Source organism: Fusarium subglutinans, assembly GCF_013396075.1.
Source record: "Fusarium subglutinans strain NRRL 66333 chromosome Unknown NRRL66333_c0000067, whole genome shotgun sequence".
NCBI lineage: Eukaryota > Fungi > Ascomycota > Sordariomycetes > Hypocreales > Nectriaceae > Fusarium > Fusarium subglutinans.
In genome coordinates, this window is record NW_023502130.1 from 225669 (window position 1) to 242151 (window position 16483).

At 48.6% G+C, this 16483-nt stretch overlaps 5 protein-coding genes across 5 annotated transcripts; 1 reads left to right on the top strand and 4 right to left on the bottom strand.

The window, feature by feature from the left end:
• Window positions 1-877: 877 nt before the first annotated feature.
• FSUBG_6491 (uncharacterized protein) lies at window positions 878-1304 on the bottom strand (the record flags this gene model as incomplete). Its single annotated transcript, XM_036684695.1, has 3 exons — window positions 878-903; window positions 966-1177; window positions 1234-1304. The coding sequence occupies 3 exons, from the start codon at window positions 1302-1304 to the stop codon at window positions 878-880; spliced, it is 309 nt and encodes a 102-aa protein (XP_036538060.1).
• A 4904-nt stretch (window positions 1305-6208) lies between these two features.
• Window positions 6209-6915, bottom strand: FSUBG_6492 (zinc finger ZIC 4; the record flags this gene model as incomplete). The annotated part of the gene is made up of 2 exons (XM_036684696.1): window positions 6209-6440; window positions 6491-6915. 2 exons carry the CDS (start codon window positions 6913-6915, stop codon window positions 6209-6211), a joined length of 657 nt encoding a protein of 218 aa, XP_036538061.1.
• Window positions 6916-9215: 2300 nt separating this feature from the next.
• On the top strand, window positions 9216-12302 carry FSUBG_6493 (Lethal(2) giant larvae like SRO77; the record flags this gene model as incomplete). Its single annotated transcript, XM_036684697.1, has 3 exons — window positions 9216-9365; window positions 9440-11519; window positions 11572-12302. The coding sequence occupies 3 exons, from the start codon at window positions 9216-9218 to the stop codon at window positions 12300-12302; spliced, it is 2961 nt and encodes a 986-aa protein (XP_036538062.1).
• A 269-nt stretch (window positions 12303-12571) lies between these two features.
• On the bottom strand, window positions 12572-13252 carry FSUBG_6494 (uncharacterized protein; the record flags this gene model as incomplete). The annotated part of the gene is made up of 1 exon (XM_036684698.1): window positions 12572-13252. The coding sequence occupies one exon, from the start codon at window positions 13250-13252 to the stop codon at window positions 12572-12574; it is 681 nt and encodes a 226-aa protein (XP_036538063.1).
• An 880-nt stretch (window positions 13253-14132) lies between these two features.
• On the bottom strand, window positions 14133-15883 carry FSUBG_6495 (allantoate permease; the record flags this gene model as incomplete). Its single annotated transcript, XM_036684699.1, has 4 exons — window positions 14133-14511; window positions 14564-15107; window positions 15161-15537; window positions 15600-15883. 4 exons carry the CDS (start codon window positions 15881-15883, stop codon window positions 14133-14135), a joined length of 1584 nt encoding a protein of 527 aa, XP_036538064.1.
• Window positions 15884-16483: the final 600 nt, after the last annotated feature.

Here is a 16483-nt window from a genome sequence, read left to right on the forward strand (position 1 = left end):
GCGCTCATGACAGCTACCGCTTCAACGCCAAGGAGATTTTTGTTCATCAACGTCTAGGATATGGAACTGAGTCCCTCCCTTTCCTAGCTTCTGCCTTCCAGGAGCATGGTCCAGCCGAATTTGGGCGTTCAAGTTTTGAGGCCCCCCAAGCCATCTTAACCGGGGTTGGCGCTTTGACAATAGCGCCCCCACTATCTGAAGGCCGTTCATCAACTTACTTTCATCACAGCTGCCTCAAGGGCAAAATGTCCTGCATGAAGGGCATTCTGCCCTCGACGACGGGGTAGCCCTGTAGACCATGTCACGGTATTCAGCTGCCTTACCGGAGCTGCAGACGATCCCCGGACATAACCAAGACGAACAAGCAGCCGGACCGCGGATGAAAAAACGAGCCTTGGCAATACTCACAGACAGCGCCACATCAAGGAAACCCATGGTCAGTCCCAGTCAAGCCCGCACGGGTCAAGCAACATCGCGTCTGACTGTGTCTGCTGTCACGGAAATAGTGTTCCATCTGGCGACAAGATCTTGGATGGATGGATGTAGTTGGCAGCCAGGAATTAGACTCGATGAGGGATTGAAGATCGTTTTATTTAAGTTTCTATGATTATGATTTGCATATGTGCTTCTGAAATATTAAATGTAAGAAGCAAATACTTTTGAAGATAGGACGGCCTCAGTGATGGCGATGATGATGACGTGATTTGTGATGGTTAGGACCACAGCTTGCTAACATCGTGCCAAATAAAGGGAGTGCGAAGGTGGCAGTTGCGCGTTGGGCTGCTCCATAGCAGCCATGTAAGTGAGAAGAGGAAAGATGGAATAAGTCTCAAGGTGGATATCACATCGACTCGAGTCTTCGGGCGCAACAACTTTCCTAGCGCCTCGTGCCGACGCCAGAGTCTAGGAATTACCAGTGTTAGTTAGAACCGGCATAGAGAGCCAAAACGGGCCCGAGTGCCTACCGGTAAATTGGGCCCCGATTCCCTCGAAGCCGGTGGAGGAGTGGGGCCGCTGGCGGTTCGTGAAACGGCCTAAGCTCGCACTGTCCTGGATGTGGCTTCCAGGGACGTACAGTGGGTCCTGAAGACGGGCGGAAACAGGCACGTACAGGTCGCTCACGAATCTGCTCATCATGATTTGCTTATCTTCGGCTGTGGCTTGACTGGAAGACAGTCTGTGCATTAGATGTCAACCGTATTCGCGTTGTGATGAAAGGAAGAGTCACCGTACCCATTGATCTTGTTTGCTCGGTTCTCGGATGGAACAGACCCTTGTGTGGCCTTTGTTGAAGAGTTTGGCATTGTCGCTTGTCAAGTGAGCACAAGCTCGAGTTCAAGTTCAAGTTCAAGTATCTCGTGTGTGCTTGAGGCAATGATGAAAGGCTATGAAATGGTTCATAGAGCCGTGTAAGACGGGTTGAGCAAGGATTCGTGCCTCTCCGAGAAACTGGTGTGCGGTCATGAGTTGCTGTTGAAGTGACTATTGAATGGCTACTAGCTACCTAGCTAAACTCTGAAATTGAGACGCGCACATCAGACTTTTATAACGGGAGTGCCCTTGGGCTCAGTTTTGGAGCCAGGGAGCATCTCACTTGGTTGACTTACACATAGCGACGCGCCAATCCAGGTATGGCTCACGTCATGCAGCCTCAAGTACAGGGTGGCTTCTCATCCAGATTGTGAGGGTGGGTGGTTGAGGCTCCGAGCTTGAGAACCTAGCCAGTAGCTTGTCATCTTTGGCGTAGGCTTGCACGATTGTAACTGTATCCGACAGTGGGAAATGGAGGCCAGCATTAAATATAGTGTAGTTCACTAGGGGCTTAAATCCGTATGGTTGTTGTTGTGCAGTTTCAAGGCCTGCATCTGTCCAGTTGCGGAATATTGGCGCAATCATTTGAGCACGGGGAGATTTTCTCAGAGCAGTTGATCATTTGCTCAGTTTCGTCTTGTCTCTGGCTCAGAAAGCAGCAGTAGTAGATAACCGAATTTGAGCTCGCTGGTAATATGACTGGATAAATCGTGGACTGCTGCTCTTTGCAGTGAGATGCTAAACAGAAAACGACGGCGTTTCCTCACCTGCTGTGTGTGGTAAACCAGGCGAGAGCCGAGCTACCAGGTTCAAGGTTACGTCGACTGCCCTAACTCTGAGGTGTGAACCTGGTATGACAACTGTTAGACAGGGGTGGCTGGGCCTGAGACTTGGAGTTTGGAGATAGCGGGGGAACTGGGGAGCTGGGGGATTGTGTGAGGCACATCCCAATAGATAGCTCGTGCGACAACGCAAACTTGGAGAAGACACATGCAAGTGCAGTGTGACTGGACATTGTTTTCCGATTGGGTCTTTCGAAAGGGGGATACAGTATGAGTGGACGATGGGTCATTCCATTGAAGGTGTGCTGCTGACCAGCAAGGGGGGATCAATGGCTTCGAGAAGGTCTTGAACCGGTCAAGCACCACACTCGTGTGTCTCCATTTTCGTACATACCATTCACTGCTATTACATGGCACCCTCCTCATATTGCAAATGCAAATGCAATATCCAGAATGATGGTGGACTCAGGATCTAATCCTAGAGGGCCACACGAACCGGCCACAGGCACGGTCTGACGCCGAGCTATGCCATAGCCAATCCCAGAGGCACACTGTTGTGATCTTGTGAGAGTGTCGCAGGGATCGTCACACGGAGAAGGCTTCCAGAAGGCGACACGTAACTTAACAGGAAACCTTCTAGAAGGCCGCGAATGAGGGCGATCAGCGCTTGCGACAGTGATGCTTACATGCGAACAAGGGACCCCTACCGAGCTGAATAGTTACTCACCTTCACCTGACCCTCGAGTTTACCACCTCCAGTTCTGAAGTCCCCATGGAGATAACGCAGAAGACCTGTTTACGGCCGCAGTGAGTGCGCACTGATCAGTTTGGCGGCGTCTATGTTATGCGCAAGGACATTGCCCCTCGATGACTCTGCCATCGAACATTTGCACTTTGGCGGGGCGATGCCGGGCGCTTATCGCATTGACGACTTGCTGTGATTCCTAGCCTTGGGTACGCGTACAGTGCCTGTTTCTCGTTACACAGGCTGCTTGTTGCATATGCTGGTCCCTACTTATAATATCAGCCAAGACGTGATGTGATTGATGGCGCAGTGAGTAAATGTGCGTACTACATTCTAGAATGTATCGAGGAAGCCTTCCCGTGTGCCACCGCGTCCATCCATCCATCCATCCATCCACCTACCCACCCACCACACCAACTTCCTGGCCTCGTTTCTCTACGACTGTAAGAGCCTTCAATCTGCCTTGTCACACTCCAAAGAGCACAGAAAAAGCCCTATGATCGCTAATCAGGAACCAATAACGGAATTGAGATGTGTCAAGCAAATTATGCACCTGTGACAATATCTCTTCAAGGTTACAATCTTTGGGGTCGTGTAAGCTGCAGCCCGCAGTTCAATTGCATACAGCTATCATCTTTCTTTACGTACTAGCACACCGTGATAGCAACTCTGACCTGTCGGGTCCTGTGCAGATAAGAACTCAACCCCATGTTTCAGCTCCATATGCGGTAGTAAGCCACTCAGCACCTCTACGTGACATCCTTCTTATCTCCAACTCGGAGACTTTGTGTCTCAGCCTCCAACAAGTTGCTGACGTCCCGCAACGAAGTTGTATGCGAATATCTAGCAGGCCCGGTCTTTGTGTGTGCTACCAGTCAATCTGCACAGATGAGGTTATCGTGGCTTGGGACAGGCCGCCCGGGTTGACTTAATGTCAAGACACGGCTGCGCGTCACCCAAACACATGCCCTTAAGTTGTGATGGCAATATTTGTGACAATTTGGGCAGAATTACACAAGTACTTCGTCCTGATTCCGCAACTGTGCGTTGTTCGTATCGGAACAACTGACCATGTAGTTCTATGAAGCCCAGTGCACAAGACATTCAGACCGCTGATACGTTTTGCCTCAATCCCACCCCCGACATGCATAATAAAATGAACCATTAGAACTCTGTAATTGGCTAATAGCAGAAGCAATCAATGACTGCTTGCCTTAAAGCTGAACCACAGCAAGTTCACGCGATAGCACGACCTTGTCTCGTAGTCTAGACGAGGGGCGTCAATTGCCTAGATGCCCCGCCATTGATTAGTCCAACGATATACTTAAGAAGCATTTGTTCGCTAGAATCTGTGACTTCTGTTGAAGTTGGTCAACTGATAGATCGTCGACACATCGATGGGAAGACCGATTTGCGACTGGAGAAATGCCACAGACGAAGATGTATCGACGGTGAGTTTTTAAGTTAAAGGAAATTTATTGGGAATAGTTTGTCTATACTTATCTCACGAAACTAATTGATTGGAGACCGGAAACCGTCCTCAAGATGCGTCTCTTGGCTTCTGGGTGAACACTTCCACCCAACAACAGGGCATGAGCCGATGGGCTCCAGCCTTTGGCTGTAGCAATTGGTCAGTCATTATGGTATAATGTCTAAGTTGTTAGCTAGATGTGTTATTTACAGTTGAGGCTCGTGGCTGAGAGCTTAAACCAGCACACAGAACTTAGAGCCGATGGGCTCAACTCAATCAGTCGATCCAGTAATAGAGTGACATCATGATACAATTCAGAAGAACCAATGTGTTGGACTTGAACGTGGGTGAACGAATGACAGAACACCCAAGAATTCGTAGTGATTGTGAGGTGAACTTTCCTCCCCCGTGTTTGCCCGGCCTCCTCTAACCAAGGAAGATCAGTCCTTTTGAATATTTTTAGAAGCCCTACAAGACCTGTATATGGTATAAATAAAGCCTATGAAACGAGAGGAAACATAGAGACACGGTACATCGCGCTCTTGGCACTCTGAGCCGTTTGATGATTGTCCTAGACTGTGCGGCAGAATACTATCAGCTGGTACTGCCAACCATAGAGCTGCTACTGTCATCTCTCCTCCCTGTAACAAGACATCTTAGCGAGTCAGTGAGCCTCAAGACTTTACTGGTCTTGTTACTGATCTTGGTTTTCCCATTTACGTATCAAAAAGTATGATACTAGAGACAAAATTGTCATAATTGTGGCAATGAATTGGTTTCGCAGGGCCCAATACGTAGATCTAGGAGTATTCTTAGAATGATTGTACTTTAGCATTATCGGATTTCATATCAGCTATATATCAGAGAGTCCAGGAGTATTGAGTAAGATACCTCGAGGGGATAGTTTGACCAAATATAAGATACTGAGGCACACAAACTGAGCAACTTCAAACTACACATCGGTAGCCAACACTACAGTATGATAACTGCTCGATTTAATTCTCTTGTAAGCTCGGTCTGCCTATGGAACTGATTGGGGGGAAACCCGAAACTAGCTCCTGCAAGCAATTTCATGAGACTGACTTCCATTTTGATTGTCGATTTTCTGTTTTCTGTACAAGATTTGCATTTTATGCTATGCTTTAAGCCACCTTAGATTCGGCATGCCTGCATAGCTAATTTAAATAAAGAAAAGGGCTATGACCTTCCTCACATTTCGGCTAGTTGTCACGATGGAACATATGTCATAGATTTTCATGAGGGCTAACAGCTCTACAGACTCCCTTTGTGGCTGAAATGTGCTCAAGGAGGTTACGTTTTAGGTTCCTAGGTCCTTTTCAAGATGATATGAAGTAAATGAAGTCCAATAGTACGAAATCAGACTGAGCTTTCAGGTTTGCTACTGAAAAACTAATATACTAGATAATCAAATAAGAATTTCTTCCCATTTTGAAATATAATCTAAAGGAGAAACGGTTACCATGCCTCTTTCAAGTTATCTGTACTATTATTGACACTATCATGACCAATTGGACTTTTCAGTTCATATGTCAATAGTTCATAGGTTCTCTCTAAGGTCAACTATATCATTGAGCAAATACTCTGACATGGCTAATAACTCTCAAAAGTTTATTTACACACTAAGCAGAAGGAGCTGTAATTAATGAACCGTATTTTAATAAAACACACGAGTTTGATAACCCTTTCCTTGTTTCCCATTCGCAGTTTCTCTATATAAGTCCCTTAGTCCATACAATATTGCCCGTTATACTCAAACAAATGCCCCTGTTCTCAAATAAAATACGCCTATACTGTTTCAAGCTCTTAGATTAGCTTCTATATATATAACACCATCATAGTGCGTCTGTCGGAAAAGAATAGAGAGTCTCTGTATGCCTCTCAGATTTGCGGGTGGTCTGGATGTGCCGTCCGCATATGTCGATCAAAGTTGTCTTTCCGTGAGTACACATGGCCTGACATGGCCTTGCGGCATCCTTCTACCTTGCATTGGTAGCCCTCGCCTTTGCGGTGTGTGCGCGTGTGCCTGATCAAGTCTTTCTGAGTAGCAAAGGACTTGTCACACCCCGAGGCGAGACATGAGAAGTACTTCATGTGGTACTTTTGATGTTTCCTATGGGTTGTTAGTTGTAGGTGTTGAGGTTGGGACTTGGTTAAACTTACGCGAGGTCAGACGGACGTCGGAATGTCTTGCCGCAGTGGCACAGATTTGGCTCACTGCCATCGGCCGAGTTCATCCAGCCGTAGGAGTCATCTTGTAAGTTGGGAGGACTTGAAGTGGCCACTGATGAGGAAGATGGTGGTGCGCCACTGTGTTCCTGAGACTGCCACATATGCTGATGGTCCTCTGATTGCTGGGGCTCGGGGTAGTCCCCAGGTCTGTAGGAGTGGTTGCGGTTTGAGGCTGACTTGCTGGCATAGTAACTACCAAAGGCATGGTAGCGAGGATCAGATGTCGTTGGCTCGTTGTAGTAGCTTGAGGAGGACGAGCCAGCCCATCCGTGGTTGTAGCGGGAGTCGGAGTCAGAGTCAGAGTGGCGAAGCTGATCCGCAGATAGTTGGCTGTGGTTGCGACTGTAAAATGCCATTTCGGAGAATAAGAATTGCTTGTGGATGGTAGTAGTGCTGTGTCGATCTGTTGTTCTGTTTCCATAAGCGGGTAGACAAAGGCAATTAAATTCGCCTTCAATCTGTCTATGATCGGGTAGCCAGGTAGCTATGTAGCCCTGACTAACATAGATTGGGCACGATTAACCATATCTTCCTGCGGTCAATCACACATCGAGTGTGTAAGCCTTTCGCAGGGCTCTGGCTACTATGGCTGCCAGCATAATGGACCCGGTCTGCAGGGCAGACGAGTGTAGGTAGGTACATACGCAGGGCCAACGCAGAAGTACTGTAGCAGCGGCGGCAGCATCAGTTAGAATAGAAGCATGGGGACCCAGCGGGGCCTAGTGGACGGCCCGCTCGCTGATCTGCTTATGATAAACGAGAGATCCTGTAGGGCAAGGGGCCAACATGAGGCTTTTGAGAGGCCCACGTCAGAGGGGGTCAGAAGTTGGGAGGGGCGGGCTAAGCTGCAAGTGATGCCCAACACAATACGACACGTCGACCACGAGGGCCAATTGCAGCGCAACGCTCCAAAACCCAACCGTCACTTGCGGCCAATGATAAAAGGTAAGCCTCGCTTCTTCTGGAACTCGATACAGGAGCCCGCTTGCATCGACACCGAGTTTCAGCTTAGGCAGGATTGGTCTCATGAGCACGATTCACTGGGCATCGACAGTGACAAGTGTGGGTTGGGAGATGCCCTATATGCATCTATCGTAGCCTGGCATCATCATCATAATCATGGTCATCATAACAGAACAGGTCAGGCCCACGTGGACTTGTTTTGTTACTCGGTAGCATTGGGTGCCAGTTCCCAATGTACAACGGACGGTCAAGCTCTCCATGGATTCGACAGGACGAGACCGTTGATATCAGGCATTGCAAAACCACGAGACAGTTACATAGTATCCGACCATGCATTATAGGCTAAAGTGATGTGTTATCCGTCGATCATATTCGAACGGTCCTTAGTGACGTATGTTTCGGCATATGACACTCGGCAATTATGACAACGCTACATCGTCAATATGGAGACGAAACCCTTGGAATAACAAGCAGTTGGCAGTGATAGTCTACACCAATGACACAGTAGTCATCGTCCTGAGACGGATACAACCAAGCCGGTATCTTCTCCAATACCAATCACAGACTCTAAAAGACGTCGAGATGAACAAATTTCAAACGAAGTCCATGCAATATAACTTGTCTAGATGATGAAACAGAGTACTGATGTCAACAATGCTTCTACCATAGAGTCGGTTGGTCGATTGTGAACCGTAGATAGAATGGATTCAAGACACTTGCCAAACACTTTCATCAACTAAAATTCGACTTCATAATTGACATCCAACCGTAGTCGAGATAGCAGTTTAATAATCTACCTGTTCACGCTATTCAAATTGACAGTCAGTATGGAAGAGTGGAAGCCGTTAGCGTCAAGCTAGCGAGCTATAGCAGAATATTATCTCGGTTCGGATTTATGCAAGCAAGGGACGTCCCGATGTCAAAATTGCCCAAGGCCCAGTTTGCTTGTCCATGTCCAGCTAAGGCCCTGGCCTGGTCCAAGTCTGTTGTCATTATTCCATTCGTAGCTGGAGCCTTATTAGGGCCATTTACTGTTGATTCCTCCTGCGATCCTGTTTCCGTTTACGCGTCCCCCTTGATGACTTGGAAGTTAAATTACCGCGATCTTGACCACGCGGAAACCTTCGACTGGCTCTACCGCGATCAGATGTTTTGGGGCAGTGCAGGCTTGGCCGTGGGTCAAGCTGATAGGTCAACGGCGTACGCACGCTGTCTTCCTGGATCGAGAGTAGAGTGTTATGAGATAACTTGGGGATCTAACAGGGAAAACATAATGAGTTGCATCGTGTAATGGAGGTTATACAATTCTTTGGTATACACATAATAATAATGTTGTGCAACGACCACTTTGGAGTTGGGCTCACAGTATTAAAAACTACGTACAAACTCCGCACAGTAATGTGATAGCACGGGATGACGTTGCCGTTGCCAAGGGTCTTGGGCGTCTTGGGGTCTTGGATTGTCCCTGGAGAGAGCACTGAGTGCACTACGTAAGGTACCGGCTTTGGCGGCGGGTAGGGCAGTTGTACAAACCCCACCGGAACGTACGTCTGTCTCTTCCATCTTCCATCCCTCTCCTCTCACTCTTTTCAAGGCGAGGGCTTTGTGAAGCTCTAGAACATTTCACCACCGGAACATTGACAATCGCTAGTTATCGCTGTCGTCATAGACTTCGGCGACGCCAACTTACAACATGGCGGCATTCCTGCGCGGCAAGCAGACGGGCATGCAGAATGACCTATCAGCGAGCATCAGACCTGAACTCTTCATGCCCGACGATCAGGCTCGCTATGGCATCAACTCTCAAATTAGGTATCGCTCCGTCTCGCCCAACATGTATCATGTATGCATGCCCCAAAATGACCCAGCTGACCAGCCATTCTTTGTCGCAGCTGCTACGCCTACGACCCAGTCCAGTCCCTCCTAGCTATCGGAACTGGTGAAAGCAAGTTTGGCCCCGGTAAAGTCTACATCTTCGGTCAGCGACGTGTACACAAGATCCTCGAGCCTCCCCGACGCACATCCTTCCAGATCGTACAATTCTCCGCCAACCGCCTTGTTACCGTCGACGCGAAGAACGAGTTGGGAATATGGGACCTCGATACCGGCGAGCGCATCGCCGCTCTGGTCGTTGCTGGCCAGGTCGTCTCTTTAGTGACGGATCCTATGCTTGACTGGGCCTTTATCGGTTTGTACAATGGAGACATCATGGCCTTTGATCTGGACAGAGGAAGTCTGGCCCGTTCCTTCAGACTTCCCAACTTCTGGAAAGAGAAGAACCCTGGTGCGACAACTCCGAACCTCATAACCATGTCTCTTCACCCCCGGGACGTCGGAAAGCTCCTTCTGGGATACACTCATGGCGCTGTTGTCTACTCGTTCAAACAAGCCAAACCTGTCAACTACTACGAGTATGTTGTTCCAGCAGGCGCTCCTGGAGGCAACGGTGCAGCTGTTGAGACGGTCCGAAAGCCCAGACTGACACATGCACTCTGGCACCCCTCTGGCACATTCATCCTGACAGCTCATGACGATGGAAGCTTGGTGTTCTGGGATCCAAAAGCCGAGAAGATTGTGATGGCGAGAACCCTGACCGACTTCAACGTCGACCAACCCTCGCCTGAGACTCCTACACCTGCTTTACCTGAGCCCATCACTAAGATCGCTTGGTGTTGCAAAGAGAATTGCGACGATAGTGGCCTTCTGATTGCAGGCGGACAACGCCCAGACGCATCGCCCAATGGCTTGACATTCATTGACCTGAGCCAGACGCCGGTGTACGCCACCTCGACCTGGCAAATATTGGCTAATTACTGCAAGGGGAAACGCCAGAATGTTCTTCCTCTTCCTCTTGGTGCGCAAGCGATTAACTTCCTCCTCATTCCACGATTTTCTCCTCATTTTGCTGGCGCTCAAGACCCGATAGCTGTCATGGTTCTCCTCTCGTCTGGTGAACTAATCACACTGAGTTTCCCCTCTGGCTATCCGATTAGTCCTACCAACCAGCTCCATCCCTCCGTTTCTTTTGTTCATCCATTTGTGACAAAAGTCAATGTGTCATCTCTCGAACGTCCACGCTGGCTCTCCATGTTCGAGAAGCGCAATCAAGGCGAGCCGCTGCTTAAAGGAGGAGCTGAGGCGTCGCGACCTCGGAAAAGATTTGAGGAGAGAACCATTATCCAAGCCGCTCATGCCGATAGTACAATCAGGATTTGGGACTCGGGCCATGCTGATGAAATTGAGAATGGAACCCAGCTTCAAGTCGATGTTGCTCGAGCACTGGACCGATACGATGACGTAGAGATTACCTGTATGAACATGGCGACTAGCACCGGAGAATTCGTCGTAGGAACACGCACGGGAGAGGCCGTCATTTATCGATGGGGTCAGAATCGCTTTTTCGGCAAAGATAAAGCTCTCCAGCTTGACCCCAATCCCAAAGGCCTCACGGACATTAGCTCGAGAGCAGAACCGGGTCTGAAGGAGGGCCTGCAGCCTCTCGTTCTCTACGAGATGATGATGGGGCCTATCACAGCTATACAGGTGTCCAATGTTGGATTCGTAGCCGTAGGCTCAGAGCTGGGGTTCCTTACACTGATCGATCTTCGCGGACCTACTATCTTCTTCCAAGCTCCCATGACGGACTTCGCCAAACCAGATAAGCGATCTTCATTCCTGAAGAGTCACAGTTCTTCACCAGGCCCCCAGAAAGAGTGGCCTGTCGTAATTGAGTTTGGTGTCATGACCTTGGACGAGGACAAATACTCAAGCATTTGCTGTTTTGTGGGAACAAACCTAGGCAAAGTCATCACCTTTAAACTCCTGCCTGGCCAAGACGGCACATACTCTGCGTCGCTCGCAGGCGTTGTATCGTTCGATGGGAAGATCATTTCACTCAACCCCATCGAAGCTGACACTGGCAAGCCTGCCCATGCTACGGGACCGATCGTGGCAGGCCTCAGAGAAGGACGTCAGGTCAATGGCGTACTTGTTGCCGGTAAGTGGCGCATGGCTTTGACTCAAACTGGCCCAACTAACAAGGACGATAGTCACACAAACAGAAATCCGAATTTTCAAGCCGGCCAACTCTAAAGGCGCGTCAAAGGAGTTTGATAGCATCCTCTGTGATTCTGCATGTGTAGCAGAGCTCGAGTTACAGGGATTTGCCGTCGTTGGTGTGTTTGGTGACCGAACCGCTCGTGCATTCTCAATCCCTGGTCTCAGAGATATCGGAAAGGCAGATCTTCCCATGATAGATGTGACGAGGAGTACAAACTCAGTTGTTACTCAGACTGGCGACGTCTTTGCTTGGACAGGACCAAGCGAGCTTGCTGTGATCCACGTCTGGGGAACGGGCAAAGGACCTCAACAATCTCCAGACACGCTGATAAACCCCAAGCTCGAGTGCCCGCCTCGGCCGACTATTTCAAACATGCAGTGGATCTCGGGCAGCCAATACATCTCCCCTACTGACCTTGATCTGCTGGTCGGAGGCCCAGATAGACCTCCCAGCAAGCGAATGATGGACGCAGCGGCAGCAGAGCAACGGGCTGCTCGGGCTGGAGAGCCAGCTGCCGCATCAGGGTCAGGCAGCCAGGAAGGTTGGGGAGACTATCTCACGAGACAACTGAACGAAAGGACTGAGAAGTTGAACATGATGGGTGACAATATGGAGAACCTGCAGAACAACAGCGCTGGATGGGCAGATGATGTAAACAAGTTCCTCAATAAGCAAAAGAGGAATGTCGTGATGGGCGGCCTTAAGAGCAAGTTCTTTTAATGTGGAATCAAAAATATCCGAGAGTTATGATGGCGGACAGGCAACCAGGTCATTTGCTTTTACACGGAGGTACCAAGGCAGAGTCCTGGTCAATTTACGAGTGCAAATGGGCATTTGCTCCTACATGTCGACGGAGAATCACGCTTTCAGCCATGGGTTTTAACTAAGGAGTGAAAGGAATGTAGGGGTTTTTCTTATTGAGCTACATAAATCATCTCCCAACTGAAATCTCGGTGTCCCTAGAGGGAGCATCTCGAATCGCGGTATTCTCACTGACCACTTCCTTGGAAAGAATAGCGAGGAATCTGTGGTGGCTTGTCGGACACGCGATTGGGGCCATCTTGTTCAGCACGGATTCCCGCCGCCATTCTCTCTGTTCGAGCAGTGAAGGACTGGTCATTGGAGCCATAGTAACCATCACTTGGGGGCACACTCTCGGAATAGCCTTCGTATTCGCTTGAGGCCGTGGAACTTACCGGCGAGACTGGCTCTACATGCCTGAGCGGTGAGTTGCCAGGCTTCTGCCAATTTGTTGGAGGCACTATCTGAAGATGCTTCGGTGACTCCTTAGTTGATGTTGATGCACTGGGTCGAGTAGAGTTATGGTGTTTATTAGCGAGTTCGTCATAACGCCTTCGCAACTGCTCCAGGGCATCAGACAGACCAATATTCTCTGTTTGATATTTTCCAGCCCTGTGCTGCGATTCAAGTGCTTCGGCCTGCGCAGTCTGTACTATGGCTTGGTATTTCAAAGCATTGCGTTGGGCGGACTGGAGCTTTTTTTTACGCTGCCTCGCTATTAAACATAGCGAAATAGAAGCCACAGACATTAGTGCCAAAGTCGCAGCCAAAATTATGGCAGCTAGATATGAACCTTTCGGATCACCGTAAACAATATCGGGTGAGCAAGACTCGGGCTTTCTATGCTCAACGAGCGGAGCGGGAGCCATATTCAAGACTATCTTGCGAGATGCTAAAGGCTGAGATTGTCAGTAATTGATCTGAAGAAATTATTTACCTTCAGCACTGAGAGAGCCTGCAAGTGGTAGCGTTTGAGTGTTGCTAAAGGTAGTATGAAGATATTCGGGGAAACTACTTGAATCATATTATAGTGGTTGAAGGGCCATGCTCGTCTTAAAAAGACTGAACATTGACAGAAATCAGAGGCAGAAGAATGTAAGAACTCTTGGCTTGTGTGATCGAACAATAGCTTTGTTTGTCAAGGCCAAGGGGAGGTCCAAGGGTTGCGAACATTCGCATATCATGTTCTCGAAATCGATAACAAGCTCCAGGGGCATAGACTAAATTCGGCCACAGGGGCCTGTAAGGTTGTATTGAACATAAGTAGAGTTGACGGGACAACCAGGTATATCAGCATCAAGCCCTTGAACTTCTTTGAATTTCGTGAACTGCACATCCGCTAATATCGACAAATGAGGGAACAAGGTCAAGTAATGCCTCCAGAATAATAGTTTATGATAAATCAAGTTTAGTTGTATTAGGAGATGCTAGGCGTCCTCAGGGAGCAAGAAATCTTTTGACATTAAAGCAAGATACTAAAATTAAGTAGACCTACTAAGATGGACTAAACTTACCTAGATATTTTATTCGAGGCACTCGCCGTAGGGACCCCAAGTTTCTTTGACCTTCCCTAGGGCATCTGTCGTAACAGTAACGCAATTGTGCCCGAGAAAACGTGCTCCAGGTTGGCAAACGCAGTCCATGTAGAGTATAGAGATAGACAGTATATTCAACCATAAAGCTACTGCAGGCAAGTCGTAGTTGGGCTCATTGAAAGATATCTGGTAGCTTGACATGACAGCATATATCCTAGTACACGTATTCAAAGTTTGGGTTTTCCTTATCCGTCATATCCATGAAAGCAGTAGTGTTGGCAGTAAAATCATGGCCCGCTGCTCGCAAAGCTTCACGGTGCTGCTCTTTCCGTCTGTTCTCCCACTTGAAGGCATATCTAAAGACGAAAAACAGGGCGAGCTCGATGCAATTGGCGACAAGAAGTGATCCGATACCAAGGTGATAAGATGGTGCCTGTTCAGGGCGATAGAAAAAGGGGCTGGCAATGTTGCCAACACAGGCACCAAACCAAATCATACCAGAAACAATCATCTTTTTGGACTGGCCTCCAGTGTTTGAAGTGATGAGAGAGAGACATATGACAAATGACGCCTGATATGAGCCAGTGAGGTAGCTTCACAAAGTTAGAGGACAGCAAGATTAGGAAGAAGCAATGTTGTACTTACAAGCAGATCAAACGGCCAACGTAAGCATCTTCTGGTGCCAGAAGAAAGCCTAGAGCTCCGGCTATAGTTGGTGTCATGAATATGGCGCTGACCAGAGTTCGGCTATTGGGAGGCATATACTTGTTGGCCAGAGCACCAAGTCCAATCCAGATGACCACGAGAGCGCCCTGAGGAATGCCCAGCAGGGCCGTATGTAGCGTATCAAACCCGAGACCCTGTATGACTAGCGTTGAGAAGTTTGAAATTCCGCCGTTGGGAACATTAGAAACGAAGCCAAGCAAAGTGAATAGCCATGTCTTGTAGTCGAGGTAGGCTTCTTTGATTTGGCCCCAGTTGATTCTTCGTTGTTCGATGCCAGTTTGGTTGCGTCGCATTCGGGCGATCATGATGAGCTTCTCATCGTGAGAGAAACCTCGGATGGTGCGAGGAGAATTGGGTAGTAGCAGAACGAGAGCGATGGCCCAGGCAGAGCAAAAGGCGCCGACTACAAGGAACTCGTAACGCCACGACTGAAGCGCTCCTTTGATATTACCAATTGCATAGCCTATCAAGGAGATGTTAGCTATAACTTGGGAGAAAACAGATCAAAGAACTAACCAATCAAACCTCCGCCAGCAACACCTATGCCGTTGAAAGCATACCAAGCTGATATACGACTTGGTTGCTCTTCACGCGTGAAGTACATGGAAGTAATGAGCATGAAAGCCGGGTCTGCGATGGCTTCAAATGCTCCGGATAGGACTCTGAGAGCGAGAAGACTAGCAAAGTTGTTTGCAGCGGCCTGCGTCATGAGGAGAGCACCCCACATGAAAATGTTGAAGGCCAAGTAGTAACCAGGAGGGCTGCGTTGCATCAGGAGGTTCGAAGGGATGGCCCAGATCAGCCAACCAAAATAGAAGCTGCTTGAGAGCCAAGAGTATTCGTCACCTCTAAGTTTGAGATCATCCTTGAGACCAAAGATGGCAGCATAAGAACTGGGTAGATATGGTTGGTTAGATATCTTGGTCCTTCTGATGTTGTGTAGGTTTAAACATACAGTGTCGTTTTATCAACATAGTAGAAAAAGTAGCAAACTCCCAGAACAGGTATTATAAGTCGGTCTAGTTTCCCCCTGACCTTCTTCTCCAGAATTGGGTCAATTGAATCATCTGTAGGATATTGTGCAAGCGCTTCGGCGTATATCCCGTCCCCTTGTGGTTTGTCGACATTACCAACTTGGACACTGTCAATCCTGCTGATTCTATCGTCTGGTTGTCCCATCTCTTGAGCCTGTGCCTGAGCCCGTTCGAGCTCACCTTTTGTGGCGTTGGCATCGGCCATTTTGATGGCGGGGAGTGTTTGACTTGCACGAACTGCAGAAGGGGGGAAAGGCGATATCGGCTTTTATAGACCGAAAACGTCGGCCGATAAAGATCTGAGCCCTTGCTTTTAAGATGGGGCGCCCTGCAGTAGTCGATCAATGGAGCGAAACACCTTCAATTTACTTGTGAGATCGTTTCAAGTACGCAGCAACAACCAGCCCCAGATATAGGGCGAGACTTGATATATGTATGTTTAGTTAGGCAATGTGATCGTGGTGATAACTTGGAACATACCCGGCGTGGGAATAAGACCGGCCGCAGACATAAATCTGATTTTTCGGCACTTGATCAGACTCCCGAAGCTTTTAGTTCACTGACTGGTTACAGCGTACCAGGTTTGAGTCAGTTATTTTGCAATGATAACGGCTTTTCATTGATGGATTAACGAGATCCAAGATTCGTCCAATGAAATACGAATAACATTAATCCACAATCTGGGGGATCGTCGGTAGATGAGGAGAAACTATGGAGAAGTTTGGGGTAAGCTCAACATCGGGATCACGAACCATGCAGTCCGTGATGTGGCTGGAGATACCATGGGGTTGGGGGTTGACTAGGG